Source organism: Salmo trutta, chromosome 17 (assembly GCF_901001165.1).
Source record: "Salmo trutta chromosome 17, fSalTru1.1, whole genome shotgun sequence".
Lineage (NCBI taxonomy): Eukaryota > Metazoa > Chordata > Actinopteri > Salmoniformes > Salmonidae > Salmo > Salmo trutta.
Window position 1 is genome coordinate 21564906 of NC_042973.1, and position 24707 is coordinate 21589612.

General features: G+C 45.2%; 1 protein-coding gene across 6 annotated transcripts in view; it reads right to left on the minus strand.

Moving 5' to 3' along the window:
- The window catches only part of LOC115151838 (NT-3 growth factor receptor-like), a 289545-nt gene that overhangs the window by 137029 nt on the left and 127809 nt on the right, over positions 1-24707 (minus strand). For all 6 annotated transcript variants that reach the window (XR_003867375.1, XM_029696116.1, XM_029696115.1 and 3 more), the window contains exon 4: positions 7064-7132. Coding sequence is in view for 5 of the 6 variants with exons in the window: in XM_029696116.1 (XP_029551976.1) it covers positions 7064-7132 (69 nt within the window). In the remaining variant the exon portion in view is untranslated. The remainder of the gene's footprint in view (positions 1-7063; positions 7133-24707) is intronic.

A 24707-nucleotide genomic window follows, 5' to 3' on the forward strand; every position in this document is an offset into this window, starting at 1 on the left:
GTTAGCCCTATGCTAACCTCACCAGCTGACAGTGATTTCACAAATTCCGCATCAGCCTATCAAAGATCTTTATATCCACCAACCAATGGCATTTCTTAAAATAGTACAACTTGACCCCAAGAGGGATATTTTAAACCATATTCATGGTTTACTTTTGTTCCTCTTGGTCTGCCTCTTGGTCTGCCTCAAGTGTCAAAATTGCATGATCATGCGTATTTGTGTAAATGTCTTTATAGTAGTATTTTTTTTATATGTATTTTATATAGGTCTGTAATGTCTATGTTAATATTTTAAATGTATGTAAGTTGTCATAAGAATAAATCCCACGTCTTTTGCTCATCTGTTTCACACATCCATACATTATTTGCAAGATGGCGTTGCAGTAGGACATGTGTATTTGTCTTTGTCTTATCCCATGTAAATAGCCAGTCTTTTTCGTATATATCTTAATCTCACTTTCTATCTACGAACTAAAAATACTTTCCTGCAACCCGCCTCACCCAATGTGGTACGGATCTGCTATTTTTATTCCTTATAACTGGAACTTCCATCAGCAGCTAGCCAGCTAACTAGCTACTAGTCTCTGTTAGCCACGGCTAACGTTCTTCACCTTTTTCCCAATCATCAGCCAGACTTAGCTCGGACAACATCTGCCAGTCTGCACAGTGCGATATCAACCCAGAGCATATCAGAATGCTTCTCTCTACCATATCACCGGAATCCTGCCACTCTGATCATTACACCGGATCATTACACCGGATCATCGCAGCTAGCTAGCTGCAAACGAGTGGCTACTGTTAGCTAACGCCTCTGTCCTGAAGCAAGCACCAGCTAGCCTTGAGCAAGCCTCGAGCTAGGCCCATATACCAGCTAATTCTAGGGCTACAATACCTCCTTTGCCAATTGGCCTGGTCCCTTCATTGTCGACATGGAGCTCCGCCGATCAATCACGACTGGACTGCCGACGTGATCGCCCGATGTGGTCTCAACAGGCTATTCTGTTACGATGTCGCCGAAGAACCATCTACTATCCCCGGCCCGCTAGCTTTTCTGAACGCTGTGTCCCCTGCTCGCCTAGCGTAGTAGTGACTACCAAACGGCACCCTGACTCACCTATTGCTGCTCTTTTGACCCTATGATGACTCGGCTACACAGCTGATGCCCCCTGGACTGTTTCAATAACACGGTAAACATTTTGTTTACCTGTCGGCTCCAGCCTCGAACTGACCTGCTCTGCCCATTCATCTCAATTTACCATTGCTGTCTTAGCTCTCCTGATTAACACCTGTGATTGCTTTATGCCTCTCTCTAATGTCAATATGCCTTGTCTACTGCAGTCTTGGCGAGTTCTTATTATTTTATTTCACTGTAGAAACCTCAATCCCGCTCAAAATGCCTTAGATAGCTCTTTTGTCCCAACCCACACACATGCGGAGACCAAACCTGGCTTAACTGGTGCCTCCAGAGACTAAACCTCTCACATCGTCACTCAACGCCTAGGTTTGCCTCCACAGTACTCACATCCTACCATACCCTTGTCTGTACATTATGCCTTGAATCCATTCTACCACGCCCAGAAATCTGCTCCTTTTATTCTCTGTCCCCAACGCACTAGATGACCAGTTCTTATAGCCTTTAGCCGTACCCTTATCCTTCTCATCCTCTGTTCCTCTGGTGATGTAGAGGTTAACCCAGGCCCTGTAGCACCCAGTTCCACTCCTATTCCTCAGGTGCTATCATTTGTTGACTTCTGTAACCATAAAAGCCTTGTTTTCATGCATGTTAACATGAGAAGCCTCCTCCCTAAATGTGTTTTATTCACTGCTTTAGCACACTCCGCCAACCCTGATGTCCTAGCCGTGTCTGAATCCTGGCTTAGGAAGGCCACCAAAAATTCTGAAATTTACATCCCCAACTACAACATTTTCCGACAAGATAGAACTGCCAAAAGGGATGGAGTTGCAATCTACTGCAGAGATAGCCTGCAGAGTTCTGTCATGCTATCCAGGTCTGTGCCCAAACAGTTCGAGCTTCTACTTTTAAAAATCCACCTTTCCAGAAATAAGTCTCTCACTGTTTCCACTTGTTATAGACCCCCCTCAGCCCCCAACAGTGCACTGGACACTATATGTGGATTAATTGCCCCCCATTAATCTTCAAAGTTTGTACTGTTAGGTGACCTAAACTGGGATATGCTTAACACCCCGGCCGTCCTACAATCTAAGCTAGATGCCCTCAGTCTCACACAAATTATCATGGAACCTACCAGGTACAACCCTAAATCCAAAAACACGGGCACCCTCATAGACATCATGCTGACCAACCTGCCCTCTAAATACACCTCTGCTGTCTTCAACCAGGATCTCAGTGATCACTGCCTCATTGCCTGCGTCCGTAATGGGTCCGCTGTCAAACGACCACCCCTCATCACTGCCAAATGCTCCCTAAAACTCTTCTGCGAGCAGGGCTTTCTGATCGACCTGGCCCAGGTATCCTGGAAGGATATTGACCTCATTCCGTTAGGAGAAGATGCCTGGTTGTTCTTTAAAAGTGCTTTCTTCACCATCTTAAATAAGCATGCCCCATTCAAAAAATGTAGAACTAAGAACAGATATAGCCCTTAGTTCACTCGAGACTTGACTGCTCTTGACCAACACAAAAACCTCCTGTGGCGTGCTGCATTAGCATCGAATAGCCCCCGCGATTTTAAACTTTTCAGGGAAGTTAGGAACCAACATACACAGGCAGTTAGGAAAGCAAAGGCTAGCTTTTTCAAACAGAAATTTGCATCCTGCAGCACAAACTCCAAAAAGTTCTGGCAGACTGCAAAGTCCATGGAAAATAAGAGCACCTCCTCCCAGCTGTCCACTGCACTGAGGCTAGGAAACACTGTCACCACCGATAAATCTACGATAATTGAGAATTTCAATAAGCATTTTTCTACGGCTGGCCATGCTTTCCACCTGGCTACCCCTACCCCGGTCGTCAGCCCCCCACAGCAACTTGCCCAAGAATCCCCCACCATTTCTCAATCACCCAAATTCAGATAGCTGATGTTCTGAAAGAGCTGCAAAATCTTTACCCTTACAAATCAGCTGGGCTAGACAATCTGGACCTTCTCTTTCTAAAAGTGTCCGCTGCAATTGTTGCAACCCCTATTACTAGCCTGTTCAACCACTCTTTTGTATCGTCTGAGATCCCTAAAGATTGGAAAGCTGCCACGGTCATCCCCCTCTTCAAAGGGGGTGACACTAGACCCAAACTGCTACAGACCTATATCTATCCTAACATGCCTTTCTAAAGTCTTCAAAAGCCAAGTTAACAAACAGATCACCAACCATTTCGAATCCCATCATACCTTCTCTGCTATACAATCTGGTTTCCGAGCTGGTCATGGGTGCACCTCAGCCACGCTCAAGGTCCTAAACGATGTCATAACTGCCATCGATAAAAGACAGTACTGTGCAGCCGTCTTCATCGACCTGGCCAAGGCTTTCGACTCTGTCAATCACCGCATTCTTATCGGCAGACTCAACAGTCTTGGTTTCTCAAATGACTGCTTCGCCTTGTTAACCAACTACATCTCAGATAGAGTTCAGTGTGTCAAATCGGAGGGCCTGTTGTCCAGACCTCTGGCAGTCTCTATGGAGGTGCCAGAGGGTTCAATTCTCAGGCCAACTCTTTTCTCTGTATACATCAATGATGTCGCTCTTGCTGCTGGTGATTCTCTGATCCACCTCTACGCAGACGACACCATTCTGTATACTTCTGGCCCTTCTTTGGACACTGTGTTAACAAACCTCCAGACGAGCTTCAATGCCATACAACACTCCTTCGGTGGCTTCCAACTGCTCATAAATGCAAGTAAAATGAATTGCATGCTCTTCAACTGATCGCTGCCCGCACCCGCCCCTCCCGTCTAGCATCACTACTCTGGACGGACGGTTCTGACTTAGAATATGTGGACAACTACAAATACCTAGGCATCTGGTTAGACTGTAAACTCTCCTTCCAGACTCACATTAAGCATTTCCAATCCAAAATTAAATCTAGAATCGGCTTCCTATTTCGTAACAAAGCATCCTTCAACACTCTACTCAGCAAATTGGATGTAGTCTATCACAGTGCCATCCATTTTGTCACCAAAGCCCCATCTACTACCCACCACTGCGACCTGTATGCTCTCGTTGGCTGGCCCTCACTTCATATTCGTCGCCAAACCCACTGGCTCCATGTCATCTATAAGTCTTTGCTAGGTAAAGCCCCACCTTATCTCAGCTCACTGGTCACCATAGCAGCACCCACCTGTAGCACGCGCTCCAGCAGGTATATTTCACTGGTCATCCCCAAAGCCAACTCCTCCTTCGGCCGCCTTCCCTTACAGTTCTCTGCTGCCAATGACTGGAACGAATTGCAAAAATCACTGAAGCTGGATTCTTATATCTCCCTCACTAACTTTAAGCATCAGCTGTCAGAGCAGCTTACAGATCATTGCACCTGTACACAGCCCATCTGTAAATAGCCCACCCAACTACCTCATCCCCATATTGTTATTTATTTTTTGCTCCTTTGCATCCAAGTATCTCTACTTGTACATTCATCTTCTGCAAATCTATCACCAGTGTTTAATTGCTAAATTGTAATTATTTCACCACTATGGCCTATTTCTTGCCTTACCTCCCTAATCTTACTACATTTGCACAAACTGTATATACACTTTTCTATTGTGTTATTGGCTGTACGTTTGTTTATCCCATGTGTAACTCTGTGTTGTTTGTGTCGCACTGCTTTGTTTTATCTTGGCCAGGTCGCAGTTGTAAATGAGAACTTGTTCTCAACTGGCCTACCTGGTTAAATAAAGGTGAAAAAAACAACAACAAAAAAAACATAGTTTTAAAAATAGTCTAAGAGGATTTTGGTCTTGTCAAATAGCTGTCATGTACCTCCATTACAATCACTAACAGGTGGCATACACCACTAAACTGGTTAACTGTGAATCATCGGGGCACAGTAACAGTGGGTTCGAGGCCCTGTTCACTACTGGACCTCAAAGCTCGATTTAAATAATGCATATTTGTTGAAGTGGATGAAGGAGATCAGCTACAATGTAGCGTTCTATCACATGCAAGCAAATCTACGATTGTAAGTGGTTGATGCACATTTTGTGCATGTATGGCACCAATGTGTCTGAGGTCTGTAACAACAACTATTTTACAATGGCAAAACAATTTAGTCCATTTTTGCCTTTGAGAAAATTAAGCAACTGTATGCCTTCTGCGGCATGATTACAACAAATTACTGCATCTTATGTGAGTATCTCCCAGCACATGTATGTGCCAAATGTATCATGGGACCCATCCCGAAACCCCTTACTTCCATTTAAATAATACAAAAAATCACTTGTCATCTTATAACCAGTGAATAGGGGTCTGACTGCTCAGTGCCTAAATGCTTCAGTCGTAACACATCCACAAAAGCAGCAACCTCCATTTCAAACTGACAGGCATGACTCTGATGCACTCTGATCTGGAACGAAAAGCCATCACTCTGCCTGTCTAGTTTTAATCAACAGATGTGGTCCCAGGAGAGAGCATGGCACTATGAGGACCAACAGACCAACACTCACCATTAAAGACAGACACAGGGTATTTCCAAAATGGCAACCTATACCCTATATAGTGCACACTACTTCTGACCAGGGCCTATAGGGTGCCATTTCAGACACAGGACCAGAAGCACATCTGCATGCCTCAGCCCTTCTGTGTTTGGTGTGTTTGTCATTGTGCTGACATTCCACAGGGGATGGGAGAGTAAATCATTTAAGAAAAAGGGAGATAAACTCTGTTTCTCTTATCCATTGAATTATGTTTTGTTAGTCTTTTGTTAGGCTCTACGCCACAAAAAAAATACAAATTAATCAATGTCTTTGTTCCCCATTGGTCGCACGGAAATGGCACTCATTTATAACCGGTTTCATCTTCTTTTCATGAGATTATTCTTTTTGTTCAAGGTGTGCTGTCGAGTGCTTATCACTGAGCCTTTGTTGAACAGTTTTAGTAATTACAGATTAAATACTTTAAGCAGACTCTGAAAGAGTCTGAAATATTTGTGCTTTATCCTTCTAAAAGTCCATACTCTTCAGACGACACATACAGCTAAAATGGCTGTGAATAACAATGATAATGGTATCAAAAGGAATATCCATATCAATAAGCGCACATGAAAATTACCATCTCTAGAGTCTATAATTCATCTGTGTTTTAAAAACAGACACTTGTTTGTATCTTCTTCACTTAACCCTTTCCATACCCTCTTATCTTACACCTACTTTAGAACTCTTTTCATCAACTGCTGCTCTGCTGTCCATGCTATTCTTACTCTAGTATAACATATCCAAGTATGTATTTGCTAACTATTAGACAAGCAACCCTGAAAAGATGATGGTCCTCCTCAGAAGAGCTGCCCTGCTTCCACAACATAAAATACCACATTTAAACCACAACCATACACTGCTGTCCTTTTGTTTCCTACGCTGAGCTGGGCTGAGCCATGAAAAAGCCTGCTCAGGACCTGGCTGAGGCTCTCCTATTTAGGGGAAGCACTCTGATTCCTGGGCTGTAGAGGATGGAGGGGATGCCCATGTGTTATAACTCTACGATGGCCATCTCAACGCTAGATAAAATGTTATGTCTTCTACTGGGAGGGAGGAAAGTAGCTCAAACAACTAGAAGATTCAGGTCATAAACACACTGATTGCTGGTATGTTTCTGGACAAACAAGACACCCTGGGCTAGAGGATCACCCGGCCTGAACCTCTCCAAGTTGCACACTTTCATGTCACATCCATTAAATCAACATCAATGATGCAGGGACTATAGTGTTGTTTGTCTCTTCCAATGTTTTTCTTCAGGTTAATTATTGTTTGGCTTCTAACGGAGGTAGATGGGAATCCATTTGGAAACAATGAAGGTGGGTTGCACACTTAGGATATATCAGGTTTTTATGAAGGTTTTTATAGGTGCACAAGTCCATAAAACAAGATGATAAGTGTACACAAACTTACAGCTCGAAGAGTTGCAGATTCTGGAAGAGTTGCCATGATAATGTGGTCAGAGGGTTCTTCGATAAGTTTCTGTAGAAGAGAGGGAGAGAGAGAAAACACGTGATAAATGTGTTAGTGCTGGACTGTGTGGTCGAGGCTGATGAAGAAAACAGTATCTGAGAAAAGACAAAGCACAAATAAAACAAACTGAAAAATCATCAGGGAATAAGTGGTGCTGGAGGGAACGGAGTAGCCCTGACTATCCAATAAAGACAGACTTGGTCATTTTCAAGACAACAAATTAAATAGAGACAGCGAGGACCTGAGGCCTTCAAATCCAATACAAAGAAGGTGGCTGAAAAGCAGATAAGGCATGTAATCACCAGAGCACCGCTCTAAGATGTTAAACCCTGAAATGGAAGTATTCTTGCAGAAGGAGAGTGAGTGTCCCACAAAGGGATCTGTTTGTATTCTGCAGAGGGAGAGTGAGTGGCCCACCAAGGGATCTTTTGTATTCTTGCAGAGGGAGAGTGAGTGTCCCACCAAATTATCTATTTGTATTCTGCAGAGGGAGAGTGAGTGGCCCACCAAGGGATCTTTTGTATTCTTGCAGAGGGAGAGTGAGTGTCCCACCAAATTATCTATTTGTATTCTGCAGAGGGAGAGCGAGTGGCCCACCAAGGGATCTGTTTGTATTCTTGCAGAGGGAGAGTGAGTGGCCCACCAAGGGATCTGTTTGTATTCTGCAGAGGGAGAGTGAGTGGCCCACCAAGGGATCTGTTTGTATTCTTGCAGAGGGAGAGTGAGTGTCCCACCAAAGGATCTGTTTGTATTCTGCAGAGGGAGAGTGAGTGTCCCACCAAATGATCTGTTTGTATTCTGCAGAGGGAGAGTGAGTGTCCCACAAAGGGATCTATTTGTATTCTGCAGAGGGAGAGTGAGTGTCCCACAAAGGGATCTATTTGTATTCTGCAGAGGGAGAGTGAGTGGCCCACAAAGGGATCTATTTGTATTCTGCAGAGGGAGAGGGAGTGGCCCACCAAATGATCTGTTTGTATTCTGCAGAGGGAGAGGTTGAGGGAGTGGCCCACCAAATGATCTGTTTGTATTTTGCAGAGGGAGAGTGAGTGGCCCACCAAATGATCTGTTTGTATTCTGCAGAGGGAGAGTGAGTGGTCCACCAAAGGATATGTTTGTATTCTGCAGAGGGAGAGGGAGTGGCCCACCAAAGGATCTGTTTGTATTCTGCAGAGGGAGAGTGAGTGTCCCACCAAAGGATCTGTTTGTATTCTGCAGAGGGAGAGTGAGTGTCCCACCAAAGGATCTGTTTGTATTCTGCAGAGGGAGAGTGAGTGGTCCACCAAATGATCTGTTTGTATTCTGCAGAGGGAGAGTGAGTGCCCCACCAAATGATCTGTTTGTACTCTGCAGAGGGACAGTGAGTGGCCCACCAAATTATCTGTTTGTATTCTGCAGAGGGAGAGTGAGTGGCCCACCAAATTATCTGTTTGTATTCTGCGGAGGGAGAGTGAGTGGTCCACCAAAGGATCTGTTTGTATTCTGCAGAGGGAGAGTGAGTGGCCCACCAAAGGATCTGTTTGTATTCTGCAGAGGGAGAGTGAGTGGCCCACAAAGGGATCTATTTGTATTCTGCAGAGGGAGAGGGAGTGGCCCACCAAATGATCTGTTTGTATTCTGCAGAGGGAGAGGTTGAGGGAGTGGCCCACCAAATGATCTGTTTGTATTTTGCAGAGGGAGAGTGAGTGGCCCACCAAATGATCTGTTTGTATTCTGCAGAGGGAGAGTGAGTGGTCCACCAAAGGATATGTTTGTATTCTGCAGAGGGAGAGGGAGTGGCCCACCAAAGGATCTGTTTGTATTCTGCAGAGGGAGAGTGAGTGTCCCACCAAAGGATCTGTTTGTATTCTGCAGAGGGAGAGTGAGTGTCCCACCAAAGGATCTGTTTGTATTCTGCAGAGGGAGAGTGAGTGGTCCACCAAATGATCTGTTTGTATTCTGCAGAGGGAGAGTGAGTGCCCCACCAAATGATCTGTTTGTACTCTGCAGAGGGACAGTGAGTGGCCCACCAAATTATCTGTTTGTATTCTGCAGAGGGAGAGTGAGTGGCCCACCAAATTATCTGTTTGTATTCTGCGGAGGGAGAGTGAGTGGTCCACCAAAGGATCTGTTTGTATTCTGCAGAGGGAGAGTGAGTGGCCCACCAAAGGATCTGTTTGTATTCTGCAGAGGGAGAGTGAGTGGCCCACCAAATGATCTGTTTGTATTCTGCAGAGGGAGAGGTTGAGGGAGTGGCCCACCAAATGATCTGTTTGTATTTTGCAGAGGGACAGTGAGTGGCCCACCAAAGGATCTGTTTGTATTCTGCAGAGGGAGAGTGAGTGGCCCACCAAATGATCTGTTTGTATTCTGCAGAGGGAGAGTGAGTGGCCCACCAAAGGATCTGTTTGTATTCTGCAGAGGGAGAGTGAGTGCCCCACCAAATGATCTGTTTGTATTCTGCAGAGGGAGAGTGAGTGGCCCACCAAATTATCTGTTTGTATTCTGCAGAGGGAGAGTGAGTGGTCCACCAAAGGATCTGTTTGTATTCTGCAGAGGGAGAGTGAGTGGCCCACCAAAGGATCTGTTTGTATTCTGCAGAGGGAGAGTGAGTGGCCCACCAAAGGATCTGTTTGTATTCTGCAGAGGGAGAGTGAGTGGTCCACCAAAGGATCTGTTTGTATTCTGCAGAGGGAGAGTGAGTGTCCCACCAAAGGATCTGTTTGTATTCTGCAGAGGGAGCTTCAGCTGATAACCATGTATTTTTATATTTCAATTTTTGTCATTTAACAGATGCTCTTATCCACAGCGACTTACAATTCGAAAAGGTGTGAACTTACAGAAGTGAAAAATTATATGCTACAGCCTGACATATGAGGCTGTGCTCAAGCGCAACGCAATGATGTGAAAATATTGCACCATCAAACTAACACAGTGGGAAGCCCACTAGGGAGCATTCACCCAAGCCCACTCCAACCCTTCTCTGTGAAGAGACAGTGAGCACCAGGGGCTGAATCACTAACAGTGGAGCATAACGAACAGCCCCTCATTATCAATATTCATTGAATACTTCAGATACTTAATACCCTAACACTGCCCTGGTTAGATCCTAGCAGACCTGGCTGACAGATAATCAATGCATTCCACTGCATTCTTACCACTCATCTGGCCCTGGGGACCGGGGGACTGCTGCCTAGCTGCCTGTCTGTCACTGACCTGTCCCCTCTGCTGCTCTGCTCTGCAGCACCATGGACAGTGAGGGACTACAACACATACACCGCTCAGTAGTCTCTCTTTATAGGACCATTGACAGCGCAAGACCTCTGAGACAACTCTGACCTTCCCTCAGTATACAGAACTATGGGCACAGGAGTATCTATCAGTGCTGTCCATAGTCTATATTGCTGTATAATATTCAGTGCATACTTCTTACCTGCTCCTCTCTACTACAGGACCATGGACATCAGCCATTTTCATACACAGCCCATAACCTGCTCTTACTTCAGCACCATGGACAGTGAGATATACAGCAGCATAGGCAGTTCAGGCTAGTTTCACAAATAGAGATGAAATCATCCTACTTCACACTAAATCCTACCCTATCTGGGACCTGGCGGTAGGTAGAATAAGCTCAGTATCCGTCATTACGGGTAAGAAGCCGGCCTCAATTGGTCAGGCACTGGAGGCTCTTCAGCAGCCACTGTGACTAATTCAGCTAGAGGATACGGAGAGTCAAATTACCCAGCTGAGGGCTGGCTGCCTGTGCCCCACACTACAGCCCAATCCCCATCACACACACACACACACACACACACCTTCTCCCTGCAGTGGGCACTCATTCACTCCATTTCAAGGATTTAATATCATTGGGTTGCGGTAGACGGAGTCTGTACCATTTTCTTTTTACCTCAATCATTGAGGGATACTGAATGAGCGCACCCTTTTAGGAGAAGGGGGAAAATTGCAGGTCAAGATATGGGAAATCTTTCCATTCAGACCATTCTATACCATTACTAGATATGTTATGGAATACTTGATCCATGGGTAGCCTGTTTTTTATGTGCTTTATGGTTTGGTCTAACAGGAAAAAGGTCTGTCCAGGTTAATTGCATCAAAATACTACAATCAGAATAGCACACAATCTTTCCTTACATTTCAGAGAGACATGCCCATGCTGCTTAATGTGCCTCCTTGGCTAGTCCTTCAGCTGGTGGTTGGGTGAATAGGGATCCCGATACGCTAACACTACTAAACACTGCTATGCTGCTGCACATGCCTGTTTCCATGGCAAAGCAAAAGCTTTGTGGCACGGATTTGTGTCACGGTCTGATTTCATTTATAGATTTATTTGTTATTGCCTTCTCTCCCCAAATCCACAGCGCTGTGTGGTGCACTGTCTTCTTTAGTAGAGGGAGGACCTGGGACCACCAGGGCATCTGACCCGGTATTACAGGAGCCGCGTCGAGCCAAGTCTCCAGAGACAATTGTAACTAATCCTCTAGCTGCAGGAGTCAGGAGGACTGCAGCACCAAGACGCCAGGAGGACTCAGGATGTTGTTAGCTTCCTCCATAACACATTCCTGTGCACCCCTGGCCCCTGGCATTCTAATCACCTCATTAAATTGATAATGAGATTATTAAAGCTGCATCCACAGGGACTAGTAGGAGCCGAGTGTTTTTTTCCTACATGTTATTATTCTTGGCACACAAAGGAGGAGTTCATCTGGACACTGTGTATTAAGACAGGGTTTCCCAAACTCGGTCCTGGGGCCTGTCCTGGGTGCATGTTTATTTTCTCCCTAGCACTACACAGCACTACGCAGCTGATGATGAGTTGGTTGTTTGAATAAGCTGTGCAGGGCTAGGGCAAAAACCAAAACATGCACCCAGGGCAGGCCCCAGGACCGAGTTTGTGAAACCCTGTATTAAGAGACCAGTGGTAAGAAAAGAACATGCAACCAGAGCCAGCCCGGCCGGCAAAAATATTATGACTGTCCCTCTGTCTGTCTGTCAAACCTCACCGTCCCCCTGAGGATGGCGAAACACTAATGAGAAATGGGAATTCTACACAGACTGCACTGAGAAGGACAATTATAGACACTGAAATTAGATCCAAATCAAGCATTCCATTCCAAAACGCTATGTATCCATTGTCAGAAATTTTAGCAAATTTGCTTTTATTTTTTAAAGAAATGATGGTCCCGCTTTAAATTACATGCAGCTTATAAAGGCTTCATAAAGCCTTTATAAACACTACATAAATGTGTTACAAATCACCTATAAACAAATCAAATCAAATTTTATTTGTCACATACACATGGTTAGCAGATGTTAATGTGAGTGTAGCGAAATGCTTGTGCTTCTAGTTCCGACCATGCAGTAATATCTAAAAAGTAATCAAACAATTTCACAACAACTAACTAATACACACAAGTGTAAAGGAATGAATAAGAATATGTACATAAAAATATATGGATGAGCGATGGCCAAACGGCATAGGCAAGATGCAGTAGATGGTACAGAGTACTGTAAATACATAAGAGTAATGTAGGGTATGTAAACATTATATAAAGTGGCATTGTTTAAAGTGGTTAGTGATACATGTACTACATCCAATTTTTTATTATTAAAGTGGCTAGAGATGAGTTAGTATGTAGGCAGCAGCCACTCAATATTAGTGATGGCTGTTTAACAGTCTGATGGCCTTGAGAAAGAAGCTGTTTTTCAGTCTCTCGGTCCCCGCTTTGATGCACCTGTAATGACCTCGCCTTCTGGATGATAGCGGGGTGAACAGGCAGTGGCTCGGGTGGTTGTTGTCCTTGACGATCTTTTTGGCCTTCCTGTGACATCGGGTGGTGTAGGTGTCCTGGAGGGCAGGTAGTGTGCCCCAGGTGATGCGTTGTGCAGACCTCACTACACTCTGGAGAGCCTTACGGTTGTGGGCGGAGCAGTTGCCGTACCAGGCGGTGATACAGCCCGACAGGATGCTCTCTATTGTGCATCTGTAAAAGTGTGTGAGTGTTTTTGGTGACAAGCCGAATTTCTTCAGCCTCCTGAGGTTGAAGAGGCATTGCTGCGCCTCTTAGCTTTCTTGGGAACAGGAACAATGGTGGCCCTCTTGAAGCATGTGGGAACAGCAGACTGGGATAGGATTGATTGAATATGTCTGTAAACACACCATCCAGCTGGTCTGCACATGCTCTGAGGACGCAGCTAGGGATGCCGTCTGGGCCGGCAGCCTTGCGAGGGTTAACACGTTTAAATGTTTTACTCACGTTGGCTGCAGTGAAGGAGAGGCCACAGGTTTTGGTAGCGGGCCGTGTCAGTGGCACTGTATTGTCCTCAAAGCGAGCAAAGAAGATGTTTTGTTTATCTGGGAGCTGCTGCGCCTTCTTCACCACACTGTCTGTGTGGGTGGACCATTTCAGTTTGTCCATGATGTGTACGCCGAGGAACATAAAACTTTCCACCTTCTCCACTACTGTCCCGTCGATGTGGATAGGGGGCTGCTCCCTCTGCTGTATCCTGAAGTCCACGATCATCTTCTTTGTTTTGCTGACATAGAGTGTGAGGTTATTTTCCTGACACCACACTCCGAGGGCCCTCACCTCCTCCCTGTAGGCTGTCTCGTCATTGTTGGTAATCAAGCCTATCACTCTAGTGTCGTCTGCAAACTTGATGATTGAGTTGGAGGCGTGCATGGCCACACAGTCATGGGGGAATAGGGAGTACAGGAGAGGGCTGAGAATGCACCCTTGTGGGGCCCCAGTGTTGAGGATCAGCGGGGTGTAGATGTTGTTTCCTACCCTCACCACCTGGGTGCGGCCCGTCAGAAAGGCCAAAACCCAGGTGCACAGGGCAGGGTCGAGACCCAGGGTCTCGAGCTTAATGACGAGTTTGTAGGGTACTATGGTGTTAAATGCTGAGCTGTAGTCGATGAACAGCATTCTTACAAAGGTATTCCTCTTGTCCAGATGGGTTAGGGCAGTGTGCAGTGTGATTGCGTCATCTGTGGACCTATTGGGGCAGTAAGGAAATTGGAGTGGGTCTAGGGTGTCAGGTAGGGTGGAGGTGATATGGTCCTTGACTAGTCTCTCAAAGCACTTCATGACGACGGAAGTGAGTGAGCTGAGATAAGGCGGGGCTTTACCTAGCAAAGACTTGTAGATAACCTGAAGCCAGTGGGTTTGGCAACGAGTATGAAGCGAGGGCCAACCAACGAGAGCGTACAGGTCGCAATGGTGGGTAGTGTATGGGGCTTTGGTGACAAAACGGATGGCACTGTGATAGACTGCATCCAGTTTGTTGAGTAGAGTGTTGGAGGCTATTTTACAGATGACATCACCGAAGTCGAGCATCGGTAGGATGGTCAGTTTTACGAGGGTATGTTTGGCAGCATGAGTGAAGGATGCTTTGTTGCGATATAGGAAGCCGATACTAGATTTAATTTTGGATGGGAGATGCTTAACCTGTTTGGGATAGGGGGCAGTATTTGCACGGCCGGATAAAAAACGTACCCGATTTAATCTGGTTACTACTCCTGCCCAGAAACTGGAATATGCATATAATTAGTAGATTTGGATAGAAAACACTCTAAAGTTTCTAAAACTGTTTGAATGGTGTCTGTGAGTATAACAGAACTCATATGGCAGGCCAAAACCTGAGAAGATTCCTTACAGAAAGTGGCCTGTCTGACCATTTCTTGCCCTCCTTGATCATCTCTAACAAAACCAGGGGATCTCTGGCATGACGTGACACTTCCTACGGCTCCCATAGGCTCTCAGAACCCGGGAAAAAGCTGAATGACGTAATTACAGGCCCAGGCTGAAACACACTAGCGCGTTTGGCAAGTGCTCTATCAGAGGGCCATCAGACTGAGGCTCGTGCATGAGGGGATAGCATGCTTTTACTTTCACTCTCTTTGTAATAAAAAAATATTTCCCGGTCGGAATATTATCGCTTTTTTACGAGAAAAATGGCATAAAAATTGATTTTAAACAGCGGTTGACATGCTTCGAAGTACGGTAATGGAATATTTAGAATTTTTTTGTCACGAAATGTGTCGTGCTCATAACCCTTATTTACCCTTTCGGATAGTGTCTTGAACGCACGAACAAAACGCCGCTATTTGGATATAACAATGGATTATTTGGGACCAAACCAACATTTGTTATTGAAGTAGAAGTCCTGGGAGTGCATTCTGACGAAGACAGAAAAGGTAATAACATTTTTCTTATAGTAAATCTGACTTTGGTGAGTGCTAAACTTGCTGGGTGTCTAAATAGCTAGCCCTGTGATGCCGGGCTATCTACTTAGAATATTGCAAAATGTGCTTTCACCGAAAAGCTATTTTAAAATCGGACATATCGAGTGCATAGAGGAGTTCTGTATCTATAATTCTTCAAATAATTGTTATGTTTTTTATCGTGAGTAATTTAGTAAATTCACCGGAAGTGTTCGGTGGGAATGCTAGTCACATGCTAGTCACCTGCTAATGTAAAAAGCTGGTTTTTGATATAAATATGAACTTGATTGAACAGACATGCATGTATTGTATAACATAATGTCCTAAGATTGTCATCTGATGAAGATCATCAAAGGTTAGTGCTGCATTTAGCTGTGGTTTGGGTTTATGTGACATTATATGCTAGCTTGAAAAATGGGTGTCTGATTATTTATGGCTGGGTACTCTGCTGACATAATCTAATGTTTTGCTCTCGTTGTAAAGCCTTTTTGAAATCGGACAGTGTGGTTAGATTAACGAGAGTCTTGTCTTTAAAATGGTGTAAAATAGTCATATGTTTGAAAAATTGAAGTAATAGCATTTCTAAGGTATTTGAATAACGCGCCACGGGATTCAACTGGCTGTTGAGTAGGTGGGACGCAAGCGAGCATCCCAACTAGCCCAGAGAGGTTAACACAGTGTCCAAAGCAGGGCCAGAAGTATACAGAGTGGTGTCGTCTGCGTAGAGGTGGATCAGAGAATCATCAGCAGCAAGAGCAACATCATTGATGTATACAGAGAAGAGAGTCGGCCCGAGAATTGAACCCTGTGGCACACCCATAGAGACTGCCAGAGGTCCAGACAACAGGCCCTCCGATTTGACACACTGAACTCTATCAGAGAAGTAGTTGGTAAACAGTCGAGGCAATCATTTGAGAAACCAAGGCTGTCGAGTCTCCCAATAAAAATGTGGTGATTGACAGAGTCGAAAGCCTTGGCCAGGTCGATCAATACGGCTGTACAGTAATGTCTTTAGGACATGTCATTTAGGACCTTGAGAGCGTGGCTGAGGTGAATCTGAAACCGGGGCTTTACCTAGCAGAGACTTGTAGATAACCTGTAGCCAGTGGGTTTGGCGACGAGTATGAAGTGAGGGCCAACCAACGAGAGCGAAAAGGTTGCAATGGTGGGTAGTGTATTTTATAGATGACATCACTGAAGTCGAGGATCGGTAGGATAGTCAGTTTTACGAGGGTATGTTTGGCAGCATGAGTGAAGGATGCTTTGTTGCGATATAGGAAGCCGATTCTAGATTTAATTTTGGATTGGAGATGCTTAATTTGAGTCTGGAAGTAGAGTTTACAGTCTAACCAGAGACCCAGGTATTTGTAGTTGTCCACGTATTCTAAGTCAGAGCCGTCCAGAGTAGTGATGCTAGACGGGCGAGCAGGTGTGGGCAGTGATCGATTGAATAGCATGCATTTAGTTTTTATTGTGTTTAAGAGCAGTTGGAGGCCACGGAAGCAGAGTTGTATGGCATTGAAGCTCGTCTGGAGGTTTGTTAACACAGTGTCCAAAGAGGAGCCAGAAGTATACAGAATGGTGTCGTCTGCGTAGAGGTGGATCAGAGAATCACCAGCAGCAAGAGCAACATCATTGATGTATACAGAGAAGAGAGTCGGCCCGAGAATTGACCCCTGTGGCACACCCATAGAGACTGCCATAGGTCCGGACAACAGGCCCTCTGATTTGACACATTGAACTCTATCAGAGAAGTAGTTGGTAAACCAGGCGAGGCAATCATTTGAGAAACCAAGGCTGTCGAGTTTGCCAATAAGAATTTGGTGATTGACTGAGTCGAAAGCTTTGGCCAGGTCGATGAATACGGCTGCACAGTAATGTCTCTTATTGATGGTGGTTATGATGTCGTTTAGGACCTTGAGCATGGCTGAGGTGCACCCATGACCAGCTCTGAAACCAGATGGCATAGCGGAGAAGGTACGGTGGGATTCGAAATGGTCGGTAATCTGTTTGTTAACTTGGCTTTTGAAGACCTCAGAAAGACAGGGTAGGATAGATATAGGTCTGTAGCAGTTTGGGTCTAGAGTGTCACCACCTTTGAAGAGGGGGATGACCGCGGCAGCTTTCCAATCTTTGGGAATCTCAGACGATACAAAAGAGAGGTTGAACAGGCTAGTAATAGGGGTTGCAACAATTTCGGCAGATAATTTTGGAATGTCTAGCCTGGCTGATTTGTATGGGTCCAGATTTTGCAGCTCTTTCAGAACATCAGCTATCTGGATTTGGGTGAAGGAGAAATGGTGGGGCATTTGCGGGTTGCTGTGGAGGGTGCCGGGCAGTTGACCGGGGTAGGGGTAGCCAGGTGGAAATCATGGCCAGCCGTAGAGAGATGCTTATTGAAATTCTCAATTATAGTGGATTTATCGGTGCTAACAGTGTTTCCTAGCCTCAGAGCAGTGGGCAGCTGGGAGGAGGTGCTCTTATTCTCCATGGACTTTACAGTGTCCCAGAACTTGTTTGAGTTAGTACTACAGGATGCACATTTCTGTTTGAAAAAGCTAGCCTTAGCTTTTCTTACTGCCTGTGTATATTTGTTCCTAACTTCCCTGAAAAGTTGCATATCACGGGGGCTATTCGATGCTAATGCAGAACGCCACAGGATGTTTTTGTGCTGGTCAAGGGCAGACAGGTCTGGAGTGAACCAAGGACTATATCTATTCCTAGTTCTAAATTTTTTGAGTGGGGCATGCTTATTTAAGATGGTGAGGAAGGCACTTTACAGAATAGCCAAGCATCATCTACTGACGGGATGAGGTCAATGTCATTCCAGGATACCCCAGCCAGGTCGATTAGAAAGGCCTGCTCGCAAAAGTGTTTTAGGGAGTGTTTGACAGTGATGAGGGTTGGTCGTTTGGTCGCAGACCCATTACGGATGCAGGCAATGAGGCAGTGATTGCTGAGATCTTGATTGAAAAAGTCAGAGGTGTATTTGGAGGGCGAGTTAGTTAGGATGACATCTATGAGGGTGCCCGTGTTTACGGATTTGGGGTTGTACCTGGTAGGTTCATTGATAATTTGTGTGAGATTGAGGGCATCAAGTTTAGATTGTAGGATTGCCGGGGTGTTAAGCATGTCCTAGTTTAGGTCACCTAGTAGCACGAGCTCAGAAGATAGATGGGGCAATCAATTCACATATGGTATCGAGGGCACAGCTGGGGGCAGAGCGAGGTCTATAGCAAGCGGCAACAGTGAGAGACTTGTTTCTGGAAGGTTGAATTTTTAGAAGTAGAAGCTCGAATTGTTTGGGTACAGACTTGGATGGTAATACAGAACTCTGCAGGCTATCTTTGCAGTAGATTACAACACCGCCCCCTTTGGCAGTTCTATCTTTGCGGAAAATGTTATAGTTAGCGATGGAGATTTCAGGGTTTTTGGTGGTTTTCCTAAGCCAGGATTCAGACATGGCTAAGACATCCGGGTTGGCAGAGTGTGCTAAAGCAGTGAGTAAAACAAACTTAGGAGTAGGCTTCTAATGTTAACATGCATGAAACCAAGGATTTTACGGTTACAGAAGTCAACAAATGAGAGCACCCGGGGAGTGGGAGTGTAGCTAGGCACTGCAGGACCTGGATTAACCTCCACATCACCAGAGGAACAGAGGAGAAGTAGGATAAGGGTACGGCTAAAGGCTATGCATCATGGTAGAACATTACAATGCCAGCGTGTTCAAATGTTCATTTGTCTGTCAGCTCAGGGACAAGCTACACTATTCACAACTCTGTGTAATGTTGAATGTAATTGCATTGCTGGACTTTTTGAAACTTAATGTATTTGTATTGTTAAAAAAATGACAAATAAAAGGAAATGAATGGTTTAAACATTTATTTGTTTTAGCTGTTAGTGATAATTCCCTAAGTGTTAATACATTTAAGACATCAATAAGACTTTATGTGTTATGAATGAACAAAGGTGTCTGACTTCATAGTAAGTACAGCATCATTTGATATAAACATTTGTGTATGTGTTATGAATGACCAAAGCCGTCTAACTTTAAAGTAAGTACGGCGTCATGCAATATAGAGTCTTTATGGATGTGTTATGAATGACCGAAGGTGTCTCACTTCAAACTAAGTATTACGAGATGCTACTTAAAGTGTCAATAAATAGGTTATTAACGTTCTGCTAATTTATGAAGGTTCTCTCATGACCCACAGGTTACTGTAGGGTGTGTATTTTAATGGGTTGATGGACCTGCAATGCTTGCGTGTGCGTGTGTGTCACCCAGCCAAGATGATTTGGAGTAGTCCAGGTATTCCTTATCTGTTCCCATGCTGGAGACCAGTGCTTGATTACCAGCTGTTACAATTATGCCAACATTTTGTGGCTGATATTTCAGCGGGGCAGTGGGGGAATGTGTCAAAGACCTGACTGTGCACTGCACCGCTAGGTATGGCTCGTTTTTGTTGTGTGCAAGTTGTGTATTGAGGAACACGTAACTTGGTTCCAGAAGAAAACCACTTTCAATTTCCTGATGTTTGGGGGCTTTCATCAAGGTAAGTGCTTATTGGTGTAACGTTGTCACCAGGCTATTGCATACACAGGCCCCAAGTTTGATGCATTGGTCCACCAGTCCTTCTGCACATTTTGGTGGAAGTGTTTGGGAATGAGATTAGGTGTAATGTGACTAACATGACTTCACTTTAGAGACTATGCCATCTTTCTGTCACGCCTGCTCCCGCTACCCCTCCCTGGCGCTCGAAGGCGCCAGGCTCCCCAGCATTACGCACCCCTGCCATCATTATTACACACACCTGCCTTCCCCGTCACACGCATTAGCGATTATTGGACTCACCTGGACTCAATCACCTGTGTCATTACCTCCCCTCTATCTGTCTGTTCCCAAGCTCTGTTCCTGGCTTCAGGATTGTTTGTTTGTCTTTGCATACCCGGTTCTGAAGCTATCTCTATCCTGTTTGATGTCTGTTCCATATTAAATGTTCTACTCCCCATACCCGCTTCTCTTCTCCAGCGTCGATCCTTACAGAATCCTGAAGCCATCAAACTAAGCATCAGGGAGTGCTGGCTTTCAGGTTGGTGGTGACGTCGGGTCCGGGGGCCGCCGCCGATGGAGCCGGGGGTGCCTAAGCCAGCTTGTCGGGCTTCCACGCCCTTGCTGGCTCGAGAGGTTTTCTTGTCCCGGTTGGCTCGGCAGGCGGCCATCCCACGTCAGGCCTTAGCCGGATCGCCAGGGTTTTATGCGTTCGCCGACTCACCAGGCGTCTACTGCACGCTTCAGCCTGCTCAGCAGGCTCCCATGTTCCCGCGGGATCAGCAGGCTGTCATGCCTCAACCGGATCGTCAGGCTCCCACGCCTCAGCCAGTTCGCCAGGTTCCCACGCCTCAGCCGGTTCGTCTGGCTTTTATTCCCCAAACGGCTGGTCCAGCACCCAGGCCCTGACCGGCCCGTAAGGCTCGCCCAGGTGGGACGCCGGGTGGTGCCCTTAGGGGGGGGGGGGGGGGGGGGGTATTGTCACGCCTGCTCCCACTTCCCCTCCCTGGAGCTTGAAGACGCCAGGCTCCCAAGCATTACTTACCCCTGCCACCATCATTATGCACACCTGCCTTCCCCCATCACGCGCATCAGTGATTATTGGACTCACCTGGACTCAATCACCTGTGTCATTACCTCCCCTATATCTGTCTGTTCGTAAGCTCTGTACCCGAAAAAAAAACACTTAAACAAAACAAACGACGAAAACAGTCCCGTATGGTGCACAGACTATACAGGAACCAACCACCCACAAACACAAGTAAAAACGCACACAACTAAATATGGCCTCCAATCAGAGATAACAACAACCAGCTGCCTCTACTTGTGGTCATTGACAAAACTAACATAGAAATAGACAAGCTAGATAAACACATAGAAATAGATAACATAGAACATAAACCAAAAACCACGAAACACACAAAACAAACACCCCCTGCCACGCCCTGACCAAACTGCAATAACAAATAACCCCTTTTACTGGTCAGGACGTGACAATATTAAATGTTCTACTCCCTGTACCTGCTTCTCTTCTTCAGCGTCGGTCCTTACACTTTCAATAAGTCACCCTTTATAAAGCACATGTTTATATCATATTTGACATAGTGGATTAGTCACACAGTTATGCCACATTTATGAACCCTTTATAAAGCATGACATACAGTTATGGATACTTTAACTCTTTTATGTAGTGTTTATGAAGGCATTGTGAATGCTTTAAGAAGCCTTTATTTAAAGCTGGACCGAAATGGTGAAAGAGATGTGTTTTCTCACTATCTAATTATGGCATGGAGTTGTTCGTAGACAGACATGTATTTGTTTAAAATCTTTTTTGTTGTTGAAAATACAAAACATTAAGAACTTTCCATGACATAGACTGACCAAGTGAATCCAGGTGAAAGTTAGAATCCCTTATTGATGTAATTTGTTAAATCCAATTCAATCAGTGTAGATGAAGGGGAGGAGAAGGATTTTTAAGCCTTGAGACGAGACAATTGAGGCATGGATTGTGCATGTGTGCCATTCAGAAGACCAAAAATGGAAGTGTCTTTTTTTATTTAACTAGGCAAGTCAGTTAAGAACAAATTCTTATTTACAATGACGGCCAACGCTGGGCCAATTGTGCGCCACCCAATTACAGCCAGATGCGATGCAGCCTGAATTTGAACAAGGTACCTGGATTTGAACCTTGTGCACTAAGATTTGAACCTCTTGCACTGTCTTAGACCACTGCGCCACTCAGTAGCCCAGTATATGGCAGTAGGTGCCAGGCACACGGGTTTTTGTCAAGAACTGCTACACTGCTTTAAACCTCAACAATTTCCTGTGTGTATAAACAATGGTCCACCACCCAAAGGCCATCCAGCCAACATTGTGTGGGAAGGATTGGAGTCAACATGCTTTTGACACCTTGTAGAGTCCATGCCCCAACAAATAGAGGCTATTCTGAAGGCAAAAGGGGGTATGCAACTCAATATCAGGAATGTGTTTTGAATACTCACTGTATATCCGCATCACTCGCAGAGAAATAAGTAATACTGCTAGGTTTTACACAGTCAAATGTAACAAATTACTTTTTTAAAGAACTGTACATTTTTTAAATCAGTATTTAATACACTGCTCAAAAAAATAAAGGGAACACTTAAACAACACAATGTAACTCCAAGTCAATCACACTTCTGTGAAATCAAACTGTCCACTTAGAAGCAACACTGATTGACAATAAATTTCACATGCTGTTGTGCAAATGGAATAGACAACAGGTGGAAATTATAGGCAATTAACAAGACACCCCCAATAAAGGAGTGGTTCTGCAGGTGGGGACCACAGACCACTTCTCAGTTCCTATGCTTCCTGGCTGATGTTTTGGTCACTTTTGAATGCTGGCGGTGCTTTCACTCTAGTGGTAGCATGAGACGGAGTCTACAACCCACACAAGTGGCTCAGGTAGTGCAGCTCATCCAGGATGGCACATCAATGCAAGCTGTGGCAAGATGGTTTGCTGTGTCTGTCAGCATAGTGTCCAGAGCATGGAGGCGCTACCAGGAGACAGGCCAGTACAGTACATCAGGAGATGTGGAGGAGGCCGTAGGAGGGCAACAACCCAGCAGCAGGACCGCTACCTCCGCCTTTGTGCAAGGAGGAGCAGGAGGAGCACTGCCAGAGCCATGCAAAATGACCTCCAGCAGGCCACAAATGTGCATGTGTCTGCTCAAACGTTCAGAAACAGACTCCATGAGGGTGGTATGAGGGCCCGACGTCCACAGGTGGGGGTTGTACTTACAGCCCAACACCGTGCAGGACGTTTGGCATTTGCCAGAGAACACCAAGATTGGCAAATTCGCCACTGGCGCCCTGTGCTCTTCACAGATGAAAGCAGGTTCACACTGAGCACGTGACAGACGTGACAGAGTCTGGAGACGCCATGGAGAACGTTCTGCTGCCTGCAACATCCTCCAGCATGACCGGTTTGGCGGTGGGTCAGTCATGGTGTGGGGTGGCATTTCTTTGGGGGGCCGCACAGCCCTCCATGTGCTCGCCAGAGGTAGCCTGACTGCCATTAGGTACCGAGATGAGATCCTCAGACCCCTTGTGAGACCATATGCTGGTGCGGTTGGCCCTGGGTTCCTCCTAATGCAAGACAATGCTAGACCTCACGTGGCTGGAGTGTGTCAGCAGTTCCTGCAAGAGGAAGGCATTGATGCTATGGACTGGCCCGCCCATTCCCCAGACCTGAATCCAATTGAGCACATCTGGGACATCATGTCTCGCTCCATCCACTAACGCCACGTTGCACCACAGACTGTCCAGGAGTTGGCGGATGCTTTAGTCCAGGTCTGGGAGGAGATCCCTCAGGAGACCATCCTCATCATGCCCAGGTGTTGTAGGGAGGTCATACAGGCACGTGGAGGCCACACAGACTACTGAGCCTCATTTTGACTTGTTTTAAGGACATTACATCAAAGTTGGATCAGCCTGTAGTGTGGTTTTCCACTTTAATTTTGAGTGTGACTCCAAATCCAGACCTCCATGGGTTGATAAATTGGATTTCCATTGATTATTTTTGTGTGATTTTGTTGTCAGCACATTCCACTATGTAAAGAAAAAAGTACTTAATAAGATTATTTCATTCATTCAGATCTAGGATGTGTTATTTTAGTGTTCCCTTTATTTCTTTGAGCAGTGTATATATATTAAAGCATATGAATGAAAAATCTGAGAACAGTAATATTTTATACACACATGAAGGTACCCATAAACAATAATTTCTGATGAAAAAATACAAATGTGAAAAATGTGTGGATATAGCGTTTGGAAATAAACTCTTCAAATTTTCTGTCGTTTTTGTATGAAAGTGTGCTCATGAAAATGGCCTGTTGACAGAGGCTTTTATCTGGCTGCTAGACAACAGAGTGTTAGTAGTGATTAGTAAACGTTTTTGCAGTTGTTGACCTGCCCTTTGCAGCATCAAAAGATGATGCTCCCCAGTCTAACAGCCACCTTCCATCTGGGTAACAGTAATATACTGTAGAGATAATGGTATCACATGGGAATGGAACTACGATGTGAGCAGCCTTTCAGAGGGTAAAAAAATAGATTCACATCATTAGTCTAAAAATGGAATACAATAACATAATATTTGTAGGAATCCTTTTCTCTTGGGGAAGTTTAGGTCACAAATAATCCTTTTCAGATTGTCACATAGACAGAATCAATTACTGGGATGAGGAAGAGGAAAGCAGGAGCCCCTAGTAAAAGACATGTTGTTTAGACACAGTCTACCTTCTGCATGTGTATAGTAGGCATGCATGAGT